Here is a 24,669-nt window from a genome sequence, read left to right on the forward strand (position 1 = left end):
TAAATATTTCAAAAACTTTATTAGAAATGAAGAGAGCTCTGCTTATTTTACATAAAAGATACAATGGCTTTAATGACACCTAAATTTCCTTCATTCAGGAATTTATAGAGAAACTCCTCCTCGAGGGAAGAAAAACCCAGATTTTAAAGAAAGAAGAAATTAATGCGTTACACGTAAGAACATTTGATGGTCTTAATGTTTCAGCGTCGTTTTGGAAGGTCTGGTTCAATCTTAGCACTGTAGACCAACAATTGATTAAGTACAGTCTAACGATGTGTGCTAGTGTGTCTACCAACATAGAAAAATGAAGAAAAGCATTTAATATACAAAGATGTACTGTTTAAAAAATAATATAAATCATTTTTTTTACAGTTTGTGTAAAATGTATTTTTCCAAATACATGGTTCTGGAAGTTCTATATACAAAAAGAAACAATCAAAAGTAAGAACCCCTGTGCTAAACATACGTTTGATAAGCAACAATTTTAATGAATTGGTCAGAACTCAATATTGAAGGGGGGGGGTCAGAAATAATAAAAAGGTTTTAAAAACAAACCAAGTACCAAAAAACAAAAAAGTGGGGGCTACCAACCACCAAATTATGGTGTGTGATTTATAGTAATATATATAAAAAATGTATTTTATTATTTTATCTTTTTTACATACGAGACACAGCATTGGGCCCAAGTGATGACTAAGGTGAAGAAAGCAGTTACTGCACAGTAGTTACCCAATTATGACATCACAGTCAAAACTTGCCTTAAGGTGAGTCCAGGACATTCGTTCAGCATCCTACCTTCCCGAAGACCCCACCAGAGAGCTGGGAGGCTCGGTGCAACAATGTAAAAAATACAACAGAAAAGGTCTGCTCTTTACTGACTGAATAAATATATTGTACAAGTCACAAGATAATACCTTTATTTTACACATGAAAAAAAAAAAAAATCAGCTCTAGAAATCTTTCATTTAAATAACTTCACGGCTGTGGTTTATACTTTATTTTAGCTTTTTCCTTTTTTCTGTACTAAAATAAAACCTCTGCAATTACATATAAAAAGACAAAATTCACTCACAAAAGGAAATTAGTCCACTGAAAACGTTTCTTGTCCTGTGTTCCACTGTAAACATGTCCTCCTTTTAATTTTTTCAGGCATTTCTTTTTGTTTAAAAAAAAAAGAAAAAAAAAAGTGGGGCAACAAAAATAAGGTTTTTGCATAATTTTTCATCTGTGCTCACGCAATACAAAGAGTGGAAGACAGCAGCAAGTTTTCAGTAAACTACATTCCCATTTGCAATTGACTTTGTCCCTCTTATTCCAAAATAGGGCACTCTGCTGTAACACGTGTACTTTGGCAGTTCGGATGGAGCGAGCGAGGGAGCAGAGCTGATGTCTGGCTTTCCTCAATAACCATGTCCAGCTGGTTAAGCAAACCACTACGACTTTAACAGGGACTTTGTACAGGTTCAAACAATGCAGCTAATTTGCCTTTATTCTGCTTAAGGTAACACAGGGTGGGTTACTGCATCCAAAACTGGCCTGACCAGGACCATTACAGAAGTTTCACTAAATTCAGGGGTTCACTAGTGTGCGAATGGGAGGAGAGAAAAGTGCCTTGTACGGTCTGAATGGACTCATGTCTGTGGTGCATTGGGTAATTTCTCAGTTACATTCAACCTCAAACGAGAATCCTTTTTTTTTTTTTTTCTCCTTCTAGTTCATGAATTTTGCGAGAGGCAGGATCAGTTTTCTTCTTTCTTTACAAAGTGCAGGAATCAGGAGTCGCCAGGACATGGGTGACGGGGCGGGGCAGTCGAGTGCTATTGGCTGCTTGCTCTGGCTTTCCATGTGTCTGCAGGGAGGCAGCTGGACGCTGACAAGGCAGACATTGAGGGAGGGCGGAGCTAGGGAAAGGCGGGCTGTAGGAGTCATCACCTGCACTCCACGGCAACTGTGCTCTGGGTAGGCGAGGTGGATGACGGGCTCATGCCAGTGTCAGATGATCCGGACGACGTAGAGGCCATGGTGTGGGACACTGTGGAGGCACAAACAACATTCAAGACCAGAAAATATTGTGAATTATTATTTTCATGCATATACTGCAATAAAATTACTAGATGCAATTTGGCACAAATAAATTCAGCAACATTTACTCTGGTTATTATAATTATCTAGATACCTCTTGCTCTCGCTCACATCATATACATATGATTAGAAATGTAACAAGCTGTGAATAAATACTGCATGGTGGGCTGAATGAATATAGATCTAAACTGTTTAGCTTTCAAACATTTGCATTTACAGCATTTATCAGACGCCCTTATCCAGAGCGACCTACAATCTGGAGTTACAGGGACAGCCCCCCTTCCTGAGCAGCTTAGGGTTAAGTGTCTTGCTCAGGGACACAATGGTAGTCAGTGGGGTTTGAACCTGGGTCTTCTGGTTCATAGGCGAGTGTGTTACCCACTAGGCTACTACCACCCACCGCATACAGCAGCCTGTAATGAAATTTACTCCAAATGAGAGAGCCCCACAGCGGATCTTACCTTCTCTCTCCTTCTTTTTCAGCCTCTTTCTCCGCCGGTCGATGGAGGCCACCTCGGACTTAAGAGACATGTAGTACTTCCTGATTTCCTGCAGCTTGTCCTGCAGGAAGGAGATTCGCTCCGTACTTGTCATGTTGTCCAGTTCAGCTGGATCAGGACATAAAAAGAAATATTATTAGGCAAATATTCCCAGATTAAATGAATGACTCGTCCAATGGCTGATCAGAATCGTCACTATGATTAGACAGTGGAAACATTTCAGTTACAGGCAGGATGCTTATGAGGAAATAAGCCAATTGTATCATGTCATTATGTCCTGTCTGTGTAGTTTTTAAAATGAAGTTTCAAATCACAACGCCCCCAGAAATTCCGATTTTAATATATAAAATTAAAATAAATAAATAAAATCACACCAATGAAACCAAAGCTCCTCATGTTTCACACAAAATCTAGAATTTCAATTCTGGACATTTTTAAGATGGCAAAACAGTCCTTCAAGCATGTGAAAAGAAACTGATCCGCTGCATGAAAATCATTAGCCTGCTCTTGAACTTCCACTCCCTACAACGTCACACAAGCTTGACTGAGCTCCAGTAAGGCCCCAGACTTACTTAGCTGGAAGGTCCACTTGTATGTGCGTGGAGACGGGAAGCCGTGCTTGTCCTTGTGCTTGTCCGACTCTTTGCCGTTGGGGGACACCATGCCCGGGGAGCGGGAGAGTTTGTGTGTCTTGGTTACACTGGAGTGCTTCACTGGTGTCAGCTTGTTGGGGGTGTCCATGTGGGGCAAGTCTTCACTGTCACTGCTGTGGCCTGGAGGGACAGACACAGATCGGTCGAGGTTAATAAAAACGGTGGGTGGGTCAAGGCGCTAATTAATCCAGCCTCTGCCTTTTCATTAGAAATCTACCATAAATAGAATCATTTATTAATGCAGTGATAATGTATATCCCCAATAAAACTTAAGATGAAATAAGTTGTTAATAATAGACTAATAATAATTCAGAAAGTCAAGATTATTTCAATACACTGTATACCAATGTAGTCGGAAAGTATGTCCGTGGTTCTGATGGTCATGACAAATATTTTACAAAAAGCACACTATGGTCAGGGAGCGGTGAATCCGCCAGTATACCATCTTAGTACCATGCAAATGTACCCTTCCTGTTCATTTAAAAAATATTAGCATGAACCATGGAGGGCAGAAATGAAACAGAACAGGCATCCATTTGTCCACCTTTGTCTATTGCAGTGGGAAAATCTAATTTCTATAACTTTTTTTTTTTTTAAGCTTTTCTTTTCAGATGACATCAGCAAATCTAGGTGATCGTCAGTGCTTCCCTAACCCTGGGTCCTAGAGCAGGGGTGGATAAAACTATGGCCCTCAGATGATTGGTACAGAGTTACACAAATATAATTAGACCTTGACCTTCACCAGGTGGCGCAGCTAGAGCTGAAGATCTTAGCCTGAACCAGACGAGTTTTTTTAACTGGCTTGTGCAGTAAATGAGCAGTGGCTAGAAATGGCGACATGTATAAAGAGTGCTTTGGCCATGCTGCTCAGACGGTTGGATCTGGAATTTGTCCCCTTATGTCATCATAAAAGGAAAGGTTACCTCCACTTTCTTATGCTTTTCCCGCCCAGAGTTCCTCCCCAAAAAAGGAACTACATCGACTTGCAAGAGTGTTAAGCTTACCGATTGGAAGTAAAAATGAGCACAAATGTTCAGTCACGCAAGACTCTTTTGAACCAGTGGGTTCATTGAATTTTTTTTTTCCTGAAAAAACTGCCAAAAGGAAGTGTTGATGACATAATTTCCACAAATGCTCGCTCACTTCTATAGGCCGCTCTCCTCATTGGCATTTAAAGCTACACGCACCAAAACGGCACGTCCTGGGGAAATCGCATTGTGTGACTGGCTACAAGTTGCTGTAATTCTGCACCACGGCTGAATTTCAGAAAGAGACTTCAGATGTAGTATTAGGGGACAACTAAGACCGATAAAAAAAGCAAAAGAATTTTCATAATAGGGGCCCTTTACATACAAAACATACAAACAACCCATTCTTGACAAAGCAAAAGAGCTATGTGTGCACATTTTGTGGCGAGATTTCACTGATCCACTCAGCACTCATTTCTGGCTACAAAGAAAGAGCTTTTTATTTGTACAAGCTGATGGGCGGAGTCAGCAGTACAACACACCCATTTTAACCTTTCCGACCAATGAGAAGGTGGCTGCTCTTATTCTTTGGCACCGCGCAACAGAGACTGTACATAACCACCCACGTACACTAAACAGTGTTTAACCCCCATGTAAGACACATCAACATGCAACTATTTATGTCCAACCTGCTCGTTTCACCGCACATCTTTCCTTCTATGAAGTGAAGGCTGATCAGCAACACTGTTCCCAGTCAACGTAACCAGTGGGTTAACACTGTAATACGGGGTCGTGGTTGGTCTAGCGGGTAAGAAGCTGCAGACAACCACCACGAAAAGGACAGAATTTTAGTTTACTGTCTGGAGGCATGCAGCAAAGTAAAAAAAATAAATAAAAATGTTTAAAAAAAGATAACTTTCCCCACGAACACCAGAGAGTAGGAGTTCGCCCATGTATTGCCCACTTTTCTTTGGAACCAAGTTGTCGGTGTCCGCATTAACCATTTTTTTAAGTGTTCGTGTTTGAACTTAAGTGGACAGGGCTTTAACTGAAAACACATCTGATTGGTGAGCATGAATGTCTATCACACAGGAACATTGATGTACAATGTTAGTGCATGTGCACTTGTGACATCTCAACAGTGAGGTGGTGGTGGTTGCAGCATCGCACCCAGTGGGCAGCCGCAAAGAGTGCCCACTTGGTTGTAGTAGCCTAGTGGGTAAAACACTCACATATGAACCAGGAGACCCAAGTTCAAATCCCACTTACATCGTGTCCCTGAGCAAGACACTTAACCCCAAGTTGCTCCTGGGGGACTGTCGCTGTAACTACTGATTGTAAGTCAGTCACTCTCGATAAGGGCGTCTGGTAATTGCTGTAAATGTAAATGCAAAGAGGACCAAATTTTGTCTTACTCCCTGAACTTTATTTACTCTGCTCCACAGAACTTCCTCTTCCCACGTACACCAGAGCGTTGTCGTCTATCCATGCCTCCCCCTTCAACTGCATGCATGCTCTGTTTGGCGCCATCACCACCACCACAGCATGGTGCGCCCCCATTGCAAAAATAGCTTCGTTTCGATTATTTAAATCGCAACAGTGAAGTGACAACATGTGTCCTCTGTTTTTAACAAATCACCCTTGGTGAGCAGTGGGCAGCCATGACAGGCACCCGGGGAGCAGTGTGTGGGGACGGTGCTTAGCTCTGTGGTGCCTTGGCGGTTCGGAATCTGAACCAGCAACCTTCTGATAATGGGTCTGAGGACATTTCATTGTGTCCTGTGCTTCACAATGACAAATCACTTCACTTTCACAATATTTTTTTAATGTTTGTGTCTGAAATGTATGAATCTGTTGCTGGCCTGGCCCGTCTGTCCAATATTATGATTCAACATGGCCCCTGAACTGAAACGTTCGCCCCGCGCTAGAGGAACGTCTGTCAAAAGTTCTTCGCTCCAACACAAGTGTAATTAGGCTCAGGTGTTCCTTAATGGCCTAATAATGAGTGTGGCAAGTTGGAAGGAAAATGAGATAATGAGGTATTTGGCAAAACTAAAAATGCACCAAATAGACCAGTCATTATATGCAGTTTTACTCCATAGTATTATCCAAGAGAAAGAAAAAAAATATTTAAATAAATAAATAAATAAATACAGTCTCTCAGGATCTTCATCAGGATCCACGTTTCCCGCAGCAGCTAATGAGAACCTGTGTTTGAAATAGCCAGGATTCTTTGCCCGTCTTCAGCACAGCCACTATATATAGCCAGGGAGTTCGGAAAAGGGAGCTCTGAGAAATCCTCAGATCTCGACTCCCAGGTGAGACTCACCTGCTCCGTTTTTCTCCGTCTTGCCGGCCGTGCTGGAGCGCTTCTGATTGCGTTTCTGCTTCTTAGCGCCAGAGCTGATGTCGCAGTCCATCAGCCGCTTTTGACCTGTCGAGAGAAACAGAGCAAACGAGGCCATTTAATATAAATTAGGGCATGTTCACGTTTCATGTACATATGTACATTTAATCCACTGTAGACAGAATAGAAACTTATTAAGTATAAAGTGTGGACTCTGAAGTCTGGCCTGGTTAACTGATGTGACATTGAACTATGGACCTACCTCGTTCCTTGCCTTCTCTCTCCTGCAGTGAAATGCTGGAGTTGCTGGAGCTGGCACTGGCATCGAAGCCATGGGTGGACTCATTTTCACCTAGACCCTCCTGGGACTCGCCGTCCACCTCGATGGTCACGTCACTCTCGCTCTTAGTGCTGTGTGACTCCGGACTTGGAGCCGAGGCAGCGGGCGAGGACGAAGTCACTCTCAATGGCCCTGCAGTAACTGCAGAGACAAGCGGGAGATGCAAGGAGGAAGATGACGATGACGAAGATAAAGATGGTGGTGGTGGCGGTCTGCTTGCTTCCTCCACCCGATCTATTGGCTGGAACTCTGTTGGTTTCTCCTTCTCATCCAGATCATCTAGGTCCACTTCGTGGCACACCAGAGCTTCTGGTCCAATCTGGGGCATGAGTTCGTCGTCTGCGCTTGGTCCCAGATGCTCGGTTGCTGGCACCACACCTGGCACGTTACCCTCCACCTTTACCGGTGCTTCGCTGGATAACGGGAGCCCCTCAGACTTCACCTCCTCCACTTTAGCTGCTGTCACAAAGGTTGCTACTACAGCCACACGCTCCTCAACCTTCAGGCTCGCATCACTCTTCCTTTCCGAATCGATGGCTCGCTTCTCTGGGGACGGGGTCTTGGCGGGCTCTTCTCTATGATCAGTTCGGACCTTCTTTTCAGGTGTGCGCTGCTCAGAGGCTTTGCGTTTGGCCACCATGCTACAGGTGAAGCTACCCATGACGGTGACAGCAGAGTTACTGCTCTCTTCAGGGTAAACGTCCTCAGTGGCTGAGTCAGTGTCGGAGTCCGCTGTGTCAAAGGGCCTTGCAGTGGGCGCAAAGTGCAAAGGAGCCTCCTGGGGCTTTTTCACAGGATGCTGGGGACTGATGGAGGCCTCGCTCAGAGTAGTCGGTGCGACTGCAGGGGTGATCGAAGGTGTGGGGGTGGTAACTGGTGTGACTGCTGACTGGGTGGAGGACATCTCAGGAGCAGGATCTCTGGATCGGCTCCTCCGACCTTTTGACCTGGGTGATGACTTGTCTTCAGCCTCGGGTGTTGTGGGTATGGCTGGGACTGTTGTCATGGTGATGGTCATGGTCGGGGGTTCCTCCTCTTCTGGCTTTATGCACTCCTCAGTCTCAAGAATATTTGGATTTTCCTGAGGGCTGTTAGGAGGGTTGGGGTCAGCTTGGGCGGCTACTGAAGCTTCCACTTTCTCCACAGGCTGATCGCATTCTTCCTTGTCCTCTTCCTTCTGATCTGGAATAGCATCAGTCTGTTCCACCCAATCAGGTTTCTTCTCAGACGAGTCTTCACTCTCGCTCTCTTCAGAAGAGTTGCCTGAATCTACAGAAAAGAAAACTTTTAGTTGCAACCAAAGCATCAATACATATGCATAAAAAGAAAGGGCAAGATGGCCAATCCAGTACTCATCACGCCAAAGCTCAAAACTCAATCAGCCAAAAAAATAGAAGGATCCCATACCATTAGATCCTCTGTCAGAGTCATACATCCCAGAAGTCCTTCTGGTGCGCCTCCGTGGGGTTCCTGTTCAGAAGGAACAAATTACATCAGTCACTACTGGCATTACAACTGAAATGTCTCATTTATGCAGCCCAACGTTACTGGTATGACTACATATGTCCCCTTTAAATGCAAAACATGAATCAAACAATTTCATATACAGACCCAAAACACATAAATAGTGATAGTCAGGCTGTAAGCATAATGGGCAGAAGACCGGTGATCTCAAAACCCCGAGCCACCAAAATCTGAACCAGACTACACCTCAGGAAACAAGACTTTCCAGTTCAAATGTGACTATCTCTAACATGGATTAAACTTGATTGCTATGGACTCACCTTCCCCATTGGGCAGGCCTGTTGGGTCTGATGGTCGAGAAGTCCTTGAACCAGAGCGCCCTTCACTACTGGGAGTCTTTGAGACACTTCGAGAGGCACTAGGTGGAGTGGACTTGAGAGGTGGGCGACCCCTTTTCCCTGGCCCTTTGGGCTGTTTGTCTTCCTCCTTCTCGCCATCCTCTTTGTTCTAAATGCCAAAAGAAAAGCAAGGATTACCATTACATTCCTGAACGTAGATAAACAAACCCTAAATGAAGATGGGAAGATGAGTAATAGCAAAAAATAATAATAAAGGCTTCCAGATGGTATTCCACAAACTGCTATTTCAACTACATTACCTAGTTTTATTACCACTGAGCATTAATGCTCATTACTGAATTTATGTCTTTGTAAATACAAATCCTGATTATGAGACTGCTATAAGGTAGATGCTGGCCAGAGGATGGACAGCCAAGAAAAACCTGACATCAAATCAGTTGCAAAGCAAAACAGTTCTCTAGTATCATCATGTTCCTCTGCTTGGAGACATCTGTAGGCTTTTTCCGGAGCATCATTAAAAGCGGTGTTGATAAATGACCTCACCTTCACTTTCTTTTTCTGCTTCCTTTTGGTCCCACCCTTGTCAACAGGCCAGATTATCCGGTCCGCTTTAACCCACTCATCATATCTGAAAAGAAGGTATGCACAATTTCACTCACAGTCAGCAATGCAATCATCATCTGCTACTTGCCAAGTGAAGCTGGTCTACAATGTATCAATTTGTGTTACATATAAAGCCTCAAGTAATCCAAAGCGCCGTGTACACATGTGCGAGAAGACCTGGGCATCAGCATGGAGGTGTATCAGATAGCCAAGAGAAACGTGACATCAAAAGATAATCAGCAGAAAAATGCGAAACCGTTCTCTGGTATCATCATGTGCACCCCAGTAAAGTTGAAACAATGCAGCACAAGCAGCCAAGTCTTGAGCAAAACACAAAGGTGACCATTCAATTTCCTCACCTGACGTTCCAGCCATAGTAGTGAACCAGGTAGAGAACCTCTCCATCATCAGTCTCTGTGTTTTTGATGTTGGCTTCATAGATCTTCTGAGTCTTCCCCCGACCGTACTTCACCTTCACCTTCGTCCCAGTCACAGAGTTCCCATCTCCATCCTCCTCTGTATTTTCCTGGTCATTTCTAAACATCCAAACCAAAATCTAATGAGAACATGCACCCTCTACTAAAGGGAAACTTATGATTTTGCAAAGTCGCATTTAAAAAAATATTAACTACTTTCTTTGGTGGCAATTTTGGTTTCTGTGTACAATGATTGTGACTGGGGGGGCGTATCAGACAGCCAAGAGAAATGTTACATCACAGACATCAGTCCAGAAAGCGAAACCATTCTCTGGAATCATCACATTGCCGTCCCAGTTAATACAATCACATGCAGAGAACCAGAAGTTAGATGGGGGGGAGCTCTAGATACAAAAAGATATGACTGTAGAAAATTAATCCTTTGAACACACAGACAATGAGTTTTTCAGGAATCATATATTAATGATCCAATCTACAAATCAAAAGTTCAAAAATGAGGTCCAAGAGTGCAAGATTTAAGAAATCACACCTTTCCTGGGTTCTGGATCGTTCTCCATCATCCTCATCCTCCTCGTACTCCTCCTCCAGTTCCTCTTCCTCGGACTCCTTGTCGGACTCATCAAGGCGGCGGCCACGTCTCTTGGCATGGGCCTCGGCTCTGCTGTCCCCCTCAGGTTTGTCTCTCTGCTCATCTGCCATGGCCTCCTCTTTCCTCTTCTCCTCATGTTTTTCCGGTCGCACCACTGGCTCTTTTACCTCAGTCTTTACTGGAGTCAGAGTGCAGCGCCTCCGCCCCTAAAAAGGCACCACAAAACAGGAAATGAACATCAAATTAATGTCTGAAAGTAATAGTCACACAGCAGTTGCTTCAGACAGTCTTCAATATAAATATTAGTTTAAGTGTAAAGTGACTACCCATCTGTGCTAAAACGAACACCATTTCACTTTCAAAATGAGCAAATTGGAGGGTAGGTGCTTTGAACCAAAACCAGGCAACTTTATGCAGAAACAGCATGTCGAGCATTCAAACATTACTGTACCAAAGACAGTCACACACTTCTGGACATTTGACAAAACTCACTCTTGGAGAGATGTCCTTGGGTCCTTTGTTTCTGTCAGTATCAGACTCCTCCTCTTCCTCCTCCTCGTCGTCGTCGCCATCCTCCTCTTCTTCTTCTTCTTCTTCCTCTTCCTCCTCCTCCTTCACCTCCACAGGTTTCACCTCACTGGGGGTGAGCTCGTCTTTGTTCAGAGACACTGGCTCCTCTATGGGTGCGCTAATCTCCTGCGTCGGGCCCTTCGGCTCATCTTGGGCTTCAGATGGCAGCGGGTCATTGTAGTGGACTGTGCGAAATGTGATGTTGGCAGAACGGCAGTACTCCTCAAACCCGTACAGGTACCTGGGTGGGGGGAGAAATACATAAATAAATAGAATTTAGTCACTGTTCTAAAAGCAACTTGCTGTATGTTGTTGAAAGGAGTATACATTTATTACTAAAAAGTTAGTTAGGTACTTAGGTACAAATCCAGTGGGGTGAAAAGTATAACTACAATATATTTCCAAAGCAACGTTTTGTTCCCACTGATAGTGGCAACCAGCATCTTAATAAATACAGACAGTTGGAGTCAGTCCGAGTACAGCCAGTAGGGAGAGACATCCTGATAAAAACAATAGTGCAAATCTGGAGAAAGGTCCTTACACATTTTAACAAAAGGATTTCCATGAGCATTTTTCAATTACTCTAATGCAAATTTTCATGACCATATGGGCATAAACTATTACTGAGGCGAAGACTTTTGGAGGGGTGGTAGTAGTAGCCTAGTGGGTAACACACTCGCCTATGAACCAGAAGACCCAGGTTCAAACCCCACTTACTACCTCCAGGGGGGACTGTCCCTGTAACTACTGATTTTAAGTCGCTTTGGATAAGGTCATGTGATAAATGCTGTAAATGTAAAAAATGTAAATGTAATTTACATGACCTTTTAAAACTAGACGTGCAGAAGCGTAGGTGCTGGAATATGGAAGCAATGCACGCAGTACCATGTGACAGGATTCAATATGTGAACCAGCAAAGTTACTATAGACCTGCGCTAGTTTTGTAGTTTTCTTGTGCCGTCTTAGGGGAACTACAGTTGTGGCCTAAAGTTTTGAAGACTCAAAGACTGGTTTTCACAAGGTTTGCTGCTTCTGTATTTTAATGGCAATTTTATGAATTGCCAAATCCCTCTTTGCAGTGAAAATGAACTTAAATCTCTCCCAAATGCCATTTCCCCTGTATTTCAGCCCTGCTAGGTTCAATTCAGTGAGTGTTGAAGAGCAGACTGGATGCTTGGTGCAGTGGTGGCCTAGCGGTTAAGGAAGGGGACCCGTAATCAGAATGTTGTCGGTTCAAATGTGCTGTGCTGCAGGTTTACTTACCTGCAAGGAAACATGTAGTAATCCTTGTGTTGCACAAAACACAAGGCAAGGATATGGCACCTTAATCAATTTCTCGAATCACAAAAAAAACTTTAAGAGGTTCAAGTGTTGGGCTTCAGCCCCCCCCCAAAAAAAGGTCCAGCAAGTGCAAGGACCGTCTCCTAAAGATGAATCAGCTGCAGGATCGAGGTGTAACCAGCGCAGCGCTTGTTCAAAATATCACGCACAGTGAGGTGAAGACTTTTGGAGGATGGCCTGGTGTCAAGAAGGGCAGCAAAGAAGCCACTTCTCTCCAAGGAAAAACATCCAAGGACAGACTGATATTCTGCAAAGAGTACACCAAGAACTGCGGTAAAGTCATTATCTCTGATGAAGCTCCTTTCTGTTTGATTGTCCAACGAAGAAAAAACAAGCGCTACCATCAGTCCTGTTTCATGCAAACAGTAAAGCATCCTGAGACCCTTCATGTGTTGGGCGGTGCAGTATAAACTGTATGAGATAAATTCGGCAAAAATTATACCGGCCTGCCATGAAACTGCACATACTTGAAGCAGGAGGCATTTATTTTGGACGAGGGCACAGAGCGCATAGCAGCGTTTCCACGGATCTTTAAAAAAATCCTAAATTAGAGTTTCCAAAAACAATAAGCCCTTAAATATCATAAAAATGACCGGTAATCCTTAAAATCTAGAGTTAACATTTTTTAAAAAGAACAATGCCTTTTGTGGAGCATCGTGCGATAAGGCCAAATTGATAACTAAGTGGCTCAGGAAACAAAACATTGACATTTTGAGTCAGGAATCCAATTGAGAACATAAATCCTCAAGAGGCGGGTAGACAAAAAAAAAACCCAAACTTTGCGAAAACCAGTATTTGTGTCACACTCAAAATTTTTGGCCAAAACTGTTCAGTTTCGCTATTCGGTACTTCACACACAAAAAAAATTATAATTAATGTCAGATTTCAATGACCTTTTCATAACTTTATGGGTTTATTTCATACTCCAAAAACCTCTCTTCAAATTCCATGACTTCTCTATTTTAATGACCGCAAGAACCCTGCTGGAGACAGCCACTCAGTGGGAAAGTTCTGTGTACCGACTACAGATGGTGACTGGGAGGATTATCAGACAGCCAAGAGAAATGTTACATCACAGACATCAGTCCAGAAAGCGAAACCATTCTCTGGAATCATCACATTGCCGTCCCAGTTAATACCACCACATGCAGAGAAAATAAAAGAAATCTGAACCTACACAATAGGTTTTTCACGAATCATGTATTAACTATCCAATGTACAACTCAAAACTTCATAACTACAAAATTAGTCCAAGAGATTTCCTACTCCTGCTGTAGGCAACCTTAACCATGGGACACAATGTGTGTATGTGTTCACTGCATCACACACACCATCTCTACTTCACTTACTTTCTGTAGGCGGTCTTCACATTATAGGAGGCAGCTGAGTTGAGCACAGGGATGCCCAAGTCCATGTAGATCTGCTTCCACACAGAGCCGCTTTCAATCTGACAAACAGAAAAACAGGAGCGCGTGAGCATAGTTCGTTTAACTGACAACCACTTCTGTTTCTGATTTAAATATGCAAATTAAAGGTCTAAAAGATGACGTGAAGTACTAATAATACAATAAACCCTCCACCAAAATACCGTGCAACTGCACACCCTGCAGATCTAGCAGTAGCTTCAGTCACGTTAATTAGCATAAAAACTGCGCACCAGAGGCAAATTTTTATCCCTGATGTGGGCAAAACTGTCTACGCCGCTCCATGCAAGTCCCAAACTCTCCTACTGAACATGAGGTGTGATCAGATAGCCAAGAGAAACGTGACATCAGGCCACATCAGTGGAGAAAGCGGAACCGTCCTCTGGTATCATCATGCACTACTCCCAAGTCTTTAAGCAGTGGCAATAAAAACGCGACACAGGGCAAGGTGGGGGAACACGTACGCCGTCACAGCCCCCGTTAATGTGCACCAGCTTGAACAGTTTGAAGAGGTTGAGGTCCTTGTAGCCCAGCACCGGCGGCTTGTTGATTGGAGTTCCTGTGGCCAGACAGACGGTACACTAGTTAGGGGTAGTAACTCCAGTAACTCGAGGTACACGGTAGTTGTCCGAGCCGGACAACTACCGTGCTGGTGAGATGACTCACCTCGATCCTCCATGAATTTGTAGAGCTGCTGCAGGAAGTGGTCCCTCTCCTCAGGATCAGGCTCATTGTCAGGCTGCAGAGACACACAAGATCAATCAAAACTGCATTCGAAAGCAAACCAAAAACAAACGACGGCACAAGACTTCAGCAACGTGTCAACACCACCATAAACTCAAAATACTGCCCAGTCCTGACAAAGGGCAGAAATGCAGGCTAAACAAAGAACTCTAAAGGTCACAAAGGCCGAGAGGTGGGAAACATGGAGAATTGTGTTTGACGGACGTTAACAGAAAAAACTAAGTCAAACAGCGTGAAACCGTCATGATTCTTCAGAGTTCAGCTAACTTGGTCGTTTACCTCAATATTTCTTCCAGCATTTTAACAACAAACCCTTAAAGCCCGGCGCCACACCCCCTCATCAGACAGCAGCTCCCGCCACGCTCCCGAGCCACGGCTTTACGCAGTGACCCAACAACAGGCCGATTCAGCGGGGATTAATTCGCTGAGGCATAAACGGAATTCCTGGTGGATTGCCGGGTGAGTGGGATGACAGAACACAGACCGCACCAAACCCCCCCATCCCCCTGTCGCTGCGGTGACCGTCCTGATGCTGGCAGAGCCCAAAAAAAAAAATGCTTGCAGGAAGCAGTTCTGGCACCTCGGGCTTTTAACGAACAGGGCTTCACTGCAGCATCTAGAGCTACGCTAACAACAGAGGTCAAATGAAGGAGCGTGGGATGGAATTTAGAAGAAGCCAAAAGCTACAATAAGGCTAACAATTGATCACCGCATGTATGAAATATTGACAACTAGAGGGATTTTGGTATCACAGTATGAATTTCTGTTTTGCTGACTGAAAGGCTTGTGTGTTTGTGTGTGTGATTCATTGGGTGGAACAGGAGGTCTTGTCTGACTGGCACCTCTCTGAATGGAGGAAGAGAGAAACAGCGGGCCGCCCCTCCAAAAAAATCTCACCCGCCTGTCAGTGGCTCCCTGCCAACTACAGAATCCCCACCCCCACGGCAGTGATAGGAAGTCGCGGTCACCATGGAAACAGGGTCGGAAACCCAAACGAATGACCGCTTGCCCAGAGGCGCTGGGTGAGGGAAGAAGGGGGCATTGTTTTGACTCGGGACAGGGGGATTTCCCACACCAGAATCAAGGTGCTCAGGCTACAGAAACAGAATAGGTGGAAAAAAAAAAAAAAATGTAAAAAAAATAAAAAACACACACACACACGTGTACATGAATGTTTGTATACACACACACACCTAACTTGCAATGAGTGACTATCCAAAAAAAAACAAAAAAAACACCAGCAGTAGCATATACACACAAGTGAGTGAATAGAGGCCATCCAAGAAAATGTATAACTAAGGTCATTTTTTTAATCTTCGTATTATACAAGAAATGATTTAATGAATGTTTAACTAAAATGTATTGTGAGAAGCCTACAACAGACAAAAAATATCACATTGGCAAGATGTCAAAAAATGTATTATACTAAATTACGAGGACTCCTTGATGGAATCCATGATTGATAGAGTGTTGCCATGATGATGTAAGTAACATATGTTGATGTGAGGTATAATAATGGTTAATTGCTGTGTATAATGAAAAAGCACAGAAACTTCTCATAAAAAGAAGCACACACGCCATGTTCAGCAGTTTGTCTGCCCACAACAGATCACATGAACAGCTTCACCAGCTGAAGCATTTACACGTGATATTGCTGTGGTGTAGAGTGGGAGGAGCACATCTCTGTGCTTTTTTACTAAAGACAATAATTATAAATAAAATTTGAAACATATCGATACAAATTAACGGGTAACTTCTTAAGAGGAACATCTAATACATGTATCAGACACATTCAAGGAAGGTGATGGTAGAGAAATGTGTAAATCAAAACTATGTAATAAATGTGGTATAAATATGGTTCTCACTGCATTGCAATAATAGTTAGGGGGTGTATGGGTAAATACTCTCTCTTTCTCACACATACACCTCAACAGCAAAATGCATTAAAATCCCCACAAACAGGGTTTGTACCACAGGGATCCGAAAGTCATATTGGCTGGCATCTCACCTCATCTCCTCCTGCCCCCTTCTCCTCTCCTTCCTTTTCTTTGTCCAGCCCCTCCTCTTCCTCTTCATCATCCTCCTCCTCCTCGTCACTGCTTGAAGACTCCAAGATCTCGCTCATATCCATCTTCCAGCTGTCTGGGACCGTTTTGGTCTTGAGGAAGTGAACAGCTCCATCAAACCCTGCAGAGAAAGGCAGCGCAGTAAGACCCAGACAGTTCTGCAGACTGCACAGGCAACGGTCTTTTCACCCTTATATCTTCACTAAAGTGTTATATATAACACTTTAATTCAGACCAGCCTAAAAGTAATCAGCAGTTGTATAAATTCTCATCAGAACTGTGCAGTGAGAAGTATACCTTTTTTAGAGGAATATTCGGACCTAGAGAGGCTTTCACCCGTTTGCTCGTGGACATCCTTCCGAGCCACAGTGTGGCTGAGAGAGAGAGAGAGATAGAGAGAAGGGGAACAGAAAGAGTTTCAGCAGGGTTCATCGTAAAGACTGAGAAAAAAAAAACCTATATGAATAAAAACTAAAAGAAAGAGAATACGAAAAACACTTACAATTTGGAATCTGCAAATGATCGCACTAAGCATTGGTCCTTTTTGACCATCAGGTCGTCATTGCAGCTAGGAGAAATGACCTTGAGGGTAAAGTGTGAAAAATTGAGCAGTTTAGACTAGAGCCTGCACAAGCAAAAAAAAATCCAGCATAAAACAAAGCACATTAAAATAAAAAAAATTCTACGGAAAAAAATCTGGAGAGAATAAGGCAGATGAAATAAATAAAAATGATCACATTCACTTCTTTTTCCACTGTATTACATGCTAGCGTACTGCCAATGTCCTGCCTTTTCCTACAATAGCTAAACACCGAATCACTCTAAAGAGACAATAATCAATTTCACATTTTACAGCAAAAAATATTATGATCGATTCATCAGCACCAGCTCAAGAGTGAGGAAACTCACAAGGGCCAGGTACCAGGCCACCCTGTCACTGCCACACTGCACACAGGCCACCTTCCCCAGCAGGTCATCGTTCAACCGCCGCAAGTCGTCCTCCTCTTCCTCACTGGACGAGGATTCTTTCTCATCATCCGCACTGCTCAAAACCAAATGAGAGACAAAAGCTTTTCAGAACAGTCATGGGACACAGATACAGTTGCTCCAGCATGTTAGTGTATTTCCTGGTCTTGTAACTCTTCTGTGACAAGTAGCATAAATTTTCCTACTTATTTCAGGTTTAGCTAGTTTGCTCCATTCACGGCCTTCGCAACTATGAGACAAGGGTGGGATGGGGAGTATTGGTGTTGAAATTAAACTCAATGAACCAATGCATTGTGGTGCAGACGTGGACAACTCTGAATCAATGATGTTGCTTGTAGATTTTGTGGAAGCGGCATAAAAAAAAGCCAGTAGTGACTGGGATTTGAAGTTGGATTTCAACCTGGGTCTTCTGTTTCATAGGTGAGTGTGTTACCCACTAGGCTACTACCACCCATTTGTGTTTATACAGCGCTTTGTGGCCGTGTTCAATCGGCGTTTCACTAGTGTTCACTTGACGCTGTTTTAACGCTTGCCACTTTTAAATGCTTGTCTGGATTTAGACAGAAATTGACTACAATTAAACGCTGCTTCAAAAAAAAACTCTCAAACCAGAAAACCTCAATGAGACAAATACCTGGTCAACAACTAAAAGTAAAGAAACAGTTCTGAATAAACAGCCGTGCACTTTCTACAAAACAATGAAAAGTGAGCTGGTTCAGTACAACGGTCACAACAAGAGTTCTCTAGAAAAGGATGTGAAACCATCGTGTCCCCGAGCAAGACACTTAACCCTAAGTTGCTCAAGGGGGACTGTCCCTGTAACTACTAATTTTAAGTCACTCTGGATAAGGGCGTCTGATAAATGCTGTAATTGTAAGCGGAATTTAATAAAAGATTTCGGCCTGTGGGAGAACGTCAAAAGTTGAAACCGGCCATCTTGATGACATGCAACTATACTTACACAGCCTGTGAGGACCTTCTTCCACGATTGGTTTTCTTCCCTATGACAGGGGTGCCAAAGTGCTCTGGATTAGTGAGGGGCAGTTGGTCCAAAGTCTAAGATAACAAGAGGGGGAGAAAACAAATCCAAAAAAAAAAAAAAAAATCATCATGAATTTCTGGTCAGAAGAGAGATCTGCAGCTTTAGTTGAACAAATGACAAATTGATCAATATGGGAAAACTTGTGCTTCTTACCTCACTTTCAGCAAAGTGTCTTTCACCTTTGAGGCACAGTGAGGTCCTTCTTAATGTTTTCTCATCACCATCATCGAACACTGAAGACAGGGGGAATAAAGAGGGTTCAACATACAAAAAAAAACAAAACATTAAACTTCTACAGACTGCACAGAAGTGTCTGCTGAGACACACACACACACACACACACAGTGTCTCTGTACTCTGTTCACCACTACAGGCACAGGACTGCATGTGGCGGCACCCGCAGGTCCACTCAATTATTAAACACCACCGGTTTGAATTCTCACTCGGCTACACCAGGCCCTTTTATAAATGCAGAAACACTAACAGGAGGGGGGGTGGGTGACAAAAAAAAAAAAAAAAAAAAAAAGTGCAGTTGCTTCTGTGAGTTGCACTGGCAACTGACGCCAGTTGTTGGTGGCAGCGCAGGACTCACCCACTGTGTACCAGCTGGCGTCAGTGAGTTTGCTGATGACTGCCTCGCTCAGGCTTCCTTCGGGGCTCTTCACCTCCACCGTTGAGCCCACCTGCAGAGGGCACAGGAAGAGACATCACCACAACTGCACCAGCGACACCCTTTAACAAAAATGTCTGTCCAACCTGTCAGCAAAGTGCGCTAGAGTCTTAACACGACTAAAAGGGGGGGGAAAAGCTACATTAAGTGACTGGCTGCATTAGACTTGTATTAAACAAATTTTAATAAAAACACCACAGAAGGCCTGAGAACAGCTGAAGACCAGTGCAGCACTCAAGGGAGGGTTCAACTAAAACCTTTGCGCCACAAGATCAGAGAGGAACCCCAGTTTAAGTTCCCTACATAACTAGTGAAGAGAAAGACTGTGTGCGATTGGAAACTTCAGCACAGTACAAATCAGTCCCATCGTAACGAGACCCTATCAAGTCACATCACTGCACCGGGACATGTGGCCAAAGGTTCTTGGTCCAAAATCCTAACTTATTTTAATTTAAGTAAGCGGTGACACATGCTTACCCTTAAAGGCCCTTTGACCTGGTCATCCTGGACAACTTGTGAAGTGCTGTCTCCTTTAAGCACCACCTAATATTGAAACAATGACATGTGGATAGACAGACAAAAGAGGCACGATGAAAGACAAAGATGAACAAAAACAGACGGGAAAGCGCCATAGATGGGCAGAGAAGAGACAGGATCAGTCAAGGTGAAGTAATCCGGTTGTGTAACACGCACACGCTGTGCACTTCATGATCCGTCTGCAAAAGGCCTTCTTAAAGATCCTCCCTTACACACCCAACAGGACACGGGGACGCAGCATCCTCCGGCCTGGCATGACAGTCACTCGCGACTGCAGCTTAAAAAGAGTCTGACCGGTGCCAGAACGCAAGGAAGCCCTGCGTTTGCATCCTCCCCCTCCTCGCGGTTTTAGCACAGAGTAATGAGTGATGCAATGAGCAAAATAATCCTTGCAAGCTTTCTGAACCACAGACTCTTAGGAAATAAAAACCACACAAGTGGCAGCAGAAAATGTGCGATGGACAAATTCCTAGGGAAATTAAAAAAAAAAAAAAAAAACATTCCTTCTCCATGATTGTTTATTCAAGCAGGAGAGAGTGGCTGAGAGTGAACTACAATTAATCAGCAGTAAAAACTAAGGTAAAGAAACCTTGCATGACTACAGAAATAACAATGGACCCCACAGATACCCAAATAAAAAGCATGATTTGAATAAAGACACAATGTCAAATATTTCCAGTGAGGTTTTTGACGAGACATTCAAAGACCCAAAAGTGGTGTTCCCCACATGCCATTGGCAAGGTTTGTGAGGGACATTAACTAGTTCCGCGGCTTTTCTGAAGTTTCACTTAATCTCAGACACTGTACGGTTATGTCTGGCACAGAATCAAAAGCAGCCTTTTTAGAACAAGCCCGAGCAAAATGATCATGAGAAAGCAGGCCATGTGAAAGCTGACATGCGTTGTTCCTTAAAGGCCTGCTCGTCCTACGCTTAAATTACACTACTAAAGAAAAATGATCTGCGGAAATTCATGGAAATCACGACTTAAGGACTAATCACGTGCAGTGAAGACACTGCAGCAACGCAGCGCCCGTGATAAGTTTACAGCTCTTCAATTCTTACCTTAACTTTCACCATCCGTTTAACAGTCTTGATTTTTGCCTCGCAGAAGGCACCTCTGTACTTCGCGCTGACATCCGTCCCCACAGTCAGGTAGGCAGGCTCGTCGGCTGCCTGGAGGGAAAAATAAAAAAATAAAAAAATTAAAAAGTGTCCGTCAAAACGCATCCTGGGCGCTCGCCCTCACAACTAGACGAAGGAGTGAAATGAAGTCATAGTGAAATACCGCACAGCAAGTGGTGCACACAACGAAATGGGTCCTCTGCATTTAACCCGAGAAGAGACGCTGGGGTTCCAACGCTATCTTCACCTACACACAACTAGGCACCAGTTACCCTCAGAGCGGTTCCATCGTTCTCCATCTTCCAAGACTAAGCTGGCAAACATTGCGCCGTATCAAATGTTTGCTCATTCTTACCTGAAACCACACACACTTTAAAAAGTTCGTGAACTTTGAACTGAGCAAAACCTCAGCCGAATGGTAGTCCTTGTCTGCAAGTCGAAGAATAAAGAATTAATAAAACGGAAAGTTTAAACTAAATGAACGTAAACTAAGGCAACTTTAGTGTCTTAGTCGTGCCAGTGGCAAGCAGGATTCAAACCAGGGTCACCAGGGTCATCGGGGAGATTGTTCCTCACTAGGCCACATCATCTTACAGCAACCACTTCTACGACGACACAGCTCACCATCTACTGGTGAACTTTTTCTAGAAATCGTAACGCCACCAAGGCAAAATGCCACTCTGCTCCACGATCGCCAGTATCGTTGTAAGAAGGTGCGAACGTCCCAGTGTGTGCGTGCGTAAAAGGTCCCCACGTAGGTGTGACGTTGCTGTGTGTTACGGCAGAGGACACGTGTGATGTCGCATGAAAAGTCCCTCGACTGCACGGTCCGAGAGGCGTCGGCTGCTCGCCCAACGCCGTGAGCGTTCACTCACCTTCATTGTGGAGGCTATTTGAGGGAGTCCAGCTCGATTGTTGGCCGATGTCTGCAAAACACACACACACACACACACACACACGTGTTCAGAGTCAATGCAGTCACGACGGGTCACAGTGCAAGACGACCGAGAGGGAGGAACGAAGAAGAGGGGAAAAGGGAGCGATTTGCTGGGGCAGAACATGGGCTAGGAGCTAACAGGCTAGCAGCTACTTCCAACGCATTCTTTTCGAGCCCGATGCAGCCCCCCCCTCCCTCTCTCCCTCCAGCGGCAAAAAAAACCCCGAAGTCGTCTCACGGTGTCTTCCCCCCACCACAAGACATCCAGTTATTATTTAACGTGAAGAGCGGAAGCCGTGAGGAAGAGAAAAAAAAGAAGTACACGGGCGCTTACGGGATAAAGTGGAGACTCCGCGCAGAGGGGTGAAAAAAAAAAAAAGAAAAAGCCAAAACAGATCCTCCTTCCCGCTTCACTCCCACAGCCCGACCGTGTCACGTCGCCATCACGGCTCGCCGCGCTGCACCATGTCAGCAGGGCTGCCGCCTGGCGCATTTCGCGGACGCCGAAGTGTCCACGAGGTGACGCGGGTCCGCCTTAACAAAAAAAAAAAAAAAACACACACGTACGTTTTAAAAAGAAAAAAAAACCCGAAAAGGTTTATTTCTGGCCAGACGGGGGCAACTACGCTAGCAGCGGCGATTTAAACAGCTCCAGCTAGCCAGCCAGTCAGGCGGCTAGCAGCCCAGCCATTTCCGGGGGAACGTTCAACGCCGACTCGGCAAAGTCGCCTCAAGTCGCTGGACGGGCCCTTTCCCCGTGACGGAAAAGTACGAAGGGGGGGAGAAACCGACGTCGGCTCCCGGGAGGTCGCGCGAAAACAAGCCGAACGCTCTCCCCGCCATTCAATTCAATTCCTCGCCCGCCGAGCGGGGAACCCGCGCCGAAATTCCGTCGAGCGCCCGCGGGTCGTTTCGCCCGGTTGTACGAGTGACGCGCTTCGCGCGGGCAACACTTACACGATCCGATGTGGCCGCTCGCGACTTGCCCGGGTAGCAAAAGCGATAAAGCGAAATAACAAGCTGTTGAGCCGAGGCTGTGTTTCTCGGAGGCCGATTGGTCGCGGCGGACGAGGCCGTCGCGCTCGCCGGTTTACGGTTGGCTCCCGGCGCGGCGCGATTCCACTGGCCGCCGGGGCGCAGCCGCGACGCGATTGGCGGGCGGGCGGCCTGCTCGCGGGACTCCGCCGCTCGTTGGTCCGCGTCGCGTCTGGCCTCCTTGCGCGGAGAAGATCGCGGCGGCGCGACGCGATTGGCCGCGCCGTCGGCTGCGGGGCGCACGCCGCCGCCTGATTGGCTGAGCGTGTCCCGGGGCGGCCCGCCCACGCCGCCGATTGGCTCTGCCGGTGTGGAGAAACGGACCAGAATTCATTTCGGACGGCGAAAATAATCCCCCCTCTTTTCATTTTGCGCATGTCCGAGGCGTGATGACCGTACGCCATTTTGTCGTAATTGCGCGTATTTTCCATTTCGACCCGGCGCTCGAAGGCTTCGCGGCGGGACGCAGTAAGTCGCTTCTCTCCTGCCGCGCTGCGAAACAGTCGCGCCGCGCACGCCTGCGAGGTGGAGTGCCGTGGCCAAGCGTGTGGCCAACAGAGACGCCGATATGTCTGCCTTGTGTGGGGAAAAGGTCAACTGAAGGCTACGGCGAGAGCAATGGCGTCTCTTTTATTTCCCGAGGACGTCAGAAATGGCTAATCGATTACGTAACCGAACCGGAAGACCGCGACTCGGCGTGCGCCGGCAGGAAAGCAAGGGATCGAAGCGTGCACAAAACTTTTCTAATATTCGTGCGTGCATAAAAGTGCGTTGCACAATTAGGGTTGATTCTCTTTTGGAATGCGCTTGTATATGCCTCAATGCACTCATTCAACACATTGCGCGTTTTAATGTTTTAACAATTTTATTTTGTCATACTACTTGAGTAAATGAATGCGTTATGCACAGGGCGTGCGTCATGTGACGAGACCCTCGTGGCTATATTTTGTCCATGTTACAACCTCGATAACATTCATTTTCTCTGTATTTAGGAAATGGCAGTATAAATATTACAGTATTTGAACAAATTATGATTAATCAAGTCTGTACAGTAGTTTTCTGCTTAAAAGATGTGAGCATGCATCTCATTCAAATAAAATATCAGTTCATGCATCTGTACATGCTTAAGCAAGACATCGGATGTCTTGTGATATTTCTTGACTGACTAAGTTTTTGTTTTGCCATCAAGCATCTTGCCATCCTCATGTACACAGGACACCCTAGACCTGCTTGGTGTGTGAGGGAAGATCATGCAGACAGCTGATGTCCACCTGTTTCTGACAGGTCCATTTTAGAATTCTCAGCAGGGTGATGGTGTTCATCTGTTCTCGATGAGCTGCTGGGGTGGCCTGCCTTTTATCTTGACTTGCTAGCAATGTTCTAAGCGGCTAAGAACACTATATAAAGACATAACAGTAAGAAATATACATGCATTACCAGCTGACCAGTGTTTCCCAGTCCTTCTCCTGGGGACCCAGCGTCCCCACATGTGATCCAGCTCCTCTGATCATTATCATGCCCTCCAGTAGCTGGATCAGATGCACTGAGCTACTAAAAAACAATTACTCACTGCACATCTGAAAATACCGGACATCTTATGAATTGCAAAATGCTACCCTAAGTGCAACCCTGGCAGCTCCCCTTTCATGGATTAAGCCTAGTCCTACACTAAAAGAAGTTTTCCTTTAAAAACACCTTTAGCCTGGGACTAGATCCACAAATTGGCCCAATCTCTTTGGTTGTATTTAGGTTTAATGCTGGAAATCGACAGGGTTTACAATATGCCTCTGCACATGGGTTAATATTGCTGACAGTGACAATATTTATAATAATAACAGTAAACAGGACAAA

The 24,669-nt window shown here is 44.9% G+C and overlaps 1 protein-coding gene and 3 non-coding genes across 4 annotated transcripts; all 4 read right to left on the reverse strand.

Moving 5' to 3' along the window:
* arid4a (AT-rich interactive domain 4A) lies at positions 1-23,148 on the reverse strand (the record flags this gene model as incomplete). Its single annotated transcript, XM_028987956.1, has 25 exons — positions 1-2,032; positions 2,544-2,690; positions 3,155-3,355; positions 6,533-6,637; positions 6,813-8,159; positions 8,298-8,360; positions 8,675-8,861; positions 9,257-9,341; positions 9,676-9,852; positions 10,283-10,548; positions 10,835-11,153; positions 13,603-13,700; positions 14,142-14,236; positions 14,344-14,416; positions 16,430-16,608; positions 16,785-16,861; positions 16,990-17,069; positions 17,397-17,529; positions 18,436-18,530; positions 18,670-18,749; positions 19,109-19,199; positions 19,664-19,729; positions 20,787-20,897; positions 21,722-21,772; positions 22,741-23,148. Coding segments are annotated over 25 exons (4,638 nt in total), but the record flags the coding sequence as incomplete, so codon positions are not given.
* On the reverse strand, positions 9,513-9,596 carry LOC114802975 (small nucleolar RNA SNORD53/SNORD92). Its single transcript, XR_003751843.1, has one exon. It is a non-coding gene; the product is annotated as a small nucleolar RNA SNORD53/SNORD92 (small nucleolar RNA).
* Positions 10,002-10,081, reverse strand: LOC114802972 (small nucleolar RNA SNORD53/SNORD92). The gene has a single exon (XR_003751842.1). It is a non-coding gene; the product is annotated as a small nucleolar RNA SNORD53/SNORD92 (small nucleolar RNA).
* On the reverse strand, positions 13,297-13,377 carry LOC114802966 (small nucleolar RNA SNORD53/SNORD92). Its single transcript, XR_003751840.1, has one exon. It is a non-coding gene; the product is annotated as a small nucleolar RNA SNORD53/SNORD92 (small nucleolar RNA).
* Positions 23,149-24,669: the final 1,521 nt, after the last annotated feature.

The sequence above is a fragment of the Denticeps clupeoides genome, chromosome 1, assembly GCF_900700375.1.
Source record: "Denticeps clupeoides chromosome 1, fDenClu1.1, whole genome shotgun sequence".
NCBI lineage: Eukaryota > Metazoa > Chordata > Actinopteri > Clupeiformes > Denticipitidae > Denticeps > Denticeps clupeoides.